At 43.8% G+C, this 3,352-nt stretch overlaps 1 protein-coding gene across 1 annotated transcript; it reads right to left on the bottom strand.

Annotated features, from left to right (window-relative positions):
• Nucleotides 1–738: 738 nt before the first annotated feature.
• Nucleotides 739–2,829, bottom strand: LOC121536275 (helix-loop-helix protein 2-like). The gene is made up of 2 exons (XM_041843543.2): nt 2,199–2,829; nt 739–1,269 (listed from the first exon to the last, which is right to left on the bottom strand). The coding sequence occupies exon 2, from the start codon at nt 1,215–1,217 to the stop codon at nt 864–866; it is 354 nt and encodes a 117-aa protein (XP_041699477.1). The 5' UTR covers nt 1,218–1,269; nt 2,199–2,829; the 3' UTR covers nt 739–863.
• Nucleotides 2,830–3,352: the final 523 nt, after the last annotated feature.

Genomic DNA, 3,352 nt, shown 5'->3' with positions numbered 1-3,352 from the left:
AATATCCGTTCTGTTGTCAGAGTATAAATTAGTGTTGTATAATTCAAATAGATATGCATGTGCAAACACCAGACATAAGAAATGACACAATGTAAACATTAATTGACAAATAAATAACTTACTAGGACTAATGCACAAATCAACAACGAATACAGCATAAAACATCTAATTTCTGTAAATAAGTGCCCAGTTATATTCTACTTTGATCTTCAGCGCTGATTTCAGCACATCTCTGCAGCTATAGGTCCTATAAATCAGCCCTGTCCATGGAGATAAGTTTGGCCCTAGCAGTCATAGGCTATAAGCTAGCAGTACTATAGCTTTTCAATATTAGACTACTAGGCCTATAAGAAGTAGGACGACCCGATATTATTGCGTTTTCTGACACAACAAATTTGGGATTGAGGTGACTCAGCAGCAGCACTGAATAAGTCTGTGGGCAAGTCTAGTCGGGCAGCAGTTTCTCTCTGTCACAGCACTGAGAAAGAGGTCCTGTTTTATTATGTGAACCTGGCCTAGTGGCACCACACCAGGGGACTTTGGCAGACACCACAGGCACGACAGGGCTCCCAGGCCAGATATGTGGCAACATTGTCCATCAAGCATTCTTATGCAGTTCACCCTTCCCGGTCTCCATGGAAAGATCTCAATTACATACCCCTCGCATCCTCTCTCCTCTCACCTTGGCTCCTTTTCAAAACCCATTGGAGGAGAAGGTCAGAGAGGCGGGACCTTTGGCTTTCTCATCCAATTCGTTTTGAGAAGGAGAAGAGGAGAGAGGACGCGAGGAGTATGCAATTGAGATCTTCCCCATGTTCAGTCTTCTCTCCTTCACTGACAGGTGTCCATCCCTAACGCGTGCCCTACGCGTCCAGCACATGATTGAGGTAAGTGATGTAGCAGATTGCAAGCCGGAGGATCTCGATCTTGGACAGCTTCTTGTCTGGCGGAAGTGTCGGGAGAAGTTTCCTCAGCTCTGCGAACCCAACGTTGAAGGCCTCTACGCGGATCCGCTCTCTCGTGGCGTGTGCGGACCGGTACTTGTCTGTGGCACGCCGCCGCCTCCTCTTCTCCTCCCTGCTGAGGGAAGGCATGGACAGAGATCGCGCCTTGCCCTCGCCCTCTGCGGGCTCCGCGGGCAGGGGGGCGCACTCCATCTTGATGCCGTTCAGCAGGGTCTCTGTGTCGGCGTCTGGCTGGTCTGGACTCAGCATCATCTTCAGGCAGTCTGTTCTGTGGTCAGTTTTCAGATCAAAGGTTCAACAACCCCTGTGTGAGAGATATGGGTTTAGTCTTATAACAGAGGCGCGATCAGGGGTGACAATATGTTAAGTTTCTGAGGACAATTCGATTTTTAAAAGTGAGAGAATATTTTGGTGAGACGGATGTTCGTGCATCACTGTCTAGGCCTATTAGTCTGTGTCTACACAGACAGCCCAATTCTGATCTTTTTTTCACGAAGTGGTCTTTTGACCAATCAGATCAGCTCTGAAAAAAAAAAATCTGATGTGAAAAGATCTGATGTGATTGGTCAAAAGACCAATTAGTGGAAAAAATATCAGAAGTGGGAAACCTGTGTAAACACAGCCATACTGTCTGATGCATGTGCTTCTTTCCCTGTTGATACCATATGGATTGTCTTATCTGGATTTTTTAAAAGCCCTATGTCGGGTCTATCGAAATAGCCTATTATCCTACTACTCATAAAGTTGAGCAATTCTGGCTAGTCTGCCCATTTTAAAACTGTCTCGTCTGTCCATTTTATGGGAACAAATTTCCACAGGCTGCATTCGATTAAATCCAATAGCTGCGAACATACATCACATAACACAGCAGACATCAAATCATCAGCTGACTTAATTGAAATTAATTATTGGGAGAGCTCTGAATTCACGTGAGCAGCTGACCATCTGTCTCTCAGACGATTCACGTGCTGTATAGGCTATGATTGGATGACGCGCGTCTGAAATACGCTGATACACAAACGAGCTATCCTTTATGTGCGTCATATAAAGGCACAATATTTATCATGTTACTTTTAGAGTTTAGAGGGGATAACATAAATAATCATATAACACTTGAATTATTTCCATACCAAAATAAACATAATAACTGTAAAATGGAAACAGATATGCCTATAAAACGTTCTTATGTTCTTCCAAAATGTTTGTTTCAATTGTAGGAATGTTTAAATTCACCTTATACATTTGTTGAACTTTATCCAAGAAGGGTGTACCGCTGAGAAGTTATTTCCACGGTAAAAACTGTGACTCTAGTTGGTTTCTCTCACGGTCAAACATCTCCAACACTTCTCATCAACATTTCATGTTCGAGAAAAACTAAATTTAAAGGTGATGCCATCAAAGGTCTTCAAATGAGATGTTTGACTATTCAAAACTATATACGCGCCCATTAACTAGGCTATAACCAGGTGTTTCTGTTTTCTTTCACTTTTTCGGAGCATCACTTGATTGCATCACTTGATTGTCTGAGGATAAAGACCTTCAGAAGTGTTGCCTCTTGACCTCCGCAATAGGAAAACAAAGAAAGTTGTCGTCAGGACAGGGTGCGCTCGTGGAGAGAATGACTCCTTCTGTAGTCCGTCTTGTTTTTTCGTGATATTATGATAATATCAGATGCACTATAATAAACTGCATGCCAGGGGCCATTCTTCTGTGAGGGGAACGATTACAGGGAATAATTTTGCCTCCTCTAGACTTGTCTCTCCTCCGCACGTGCCGACCCTCTTGCGCGTGCCAGATCATGTGAGAGATAAGACGAGCCGACCCCTTAATAAAGCCTCCCGCGGAGTGACGGCACAAGAAGGAATACATGTGGAATTGTATTGTCTGCTTTTTTCTTCGTACACCCTCCCTCCCCCTCTCCCTCCTCCCTCCTTCTTCCCCTGCAGGGATATATGGACACCAATGGTGACATATGGTAGTGTGTATTGGACAGATCCCGGTACTGGACACACATTTTAACCATTTGACTAAATGTGTTCCTGAGATGATCATGATGTCCATAAGTGACAGGACACCATATTGCTTAATCCATTTTATTGATGTAATGCAACTATTCCGGTAATGATTTTCATCTGTTTCTGTGCCTGGTGTGGGATAAAAGTATGGGTATGTGTGTGCTTAATTTGTATCTATATGTTATCTCCAAAACACATCAACGCCATTACTGAATCAACCTGAAACAGCTGCTATCTTACTCCCCCATCCAGTCACACATAGCTGACCACCACAGTCAAAGCAGATAGCCACCAGCCTGTTTTAGGAGCACCTTTAGTATTGAATAAGTAACAAGGTCTATGGGTCCCAGGCAGCCCAGCCATAGTCATGGT

Source organism: Coregonus clupeaformis, chromosome 23 (genome assembly GCF_020615455.1).
Source record: "Coregonus clupeaformis isolate EN_2021a chromosome 23, ASM2061545v1, whole genome shotgun sequence".
Lineage (NCBI taxonomy): Eukaryota > Metazoa > Chordata > Actinopteri > Salmoniformes > Salmonidae > Coregonus > Coregonus clupeaformis.
The sequence above is the reverse complement of the archived record's forward strand: the minus strand, read 5'-3'. Positions and strand labels throughout refer to the sequence as shown.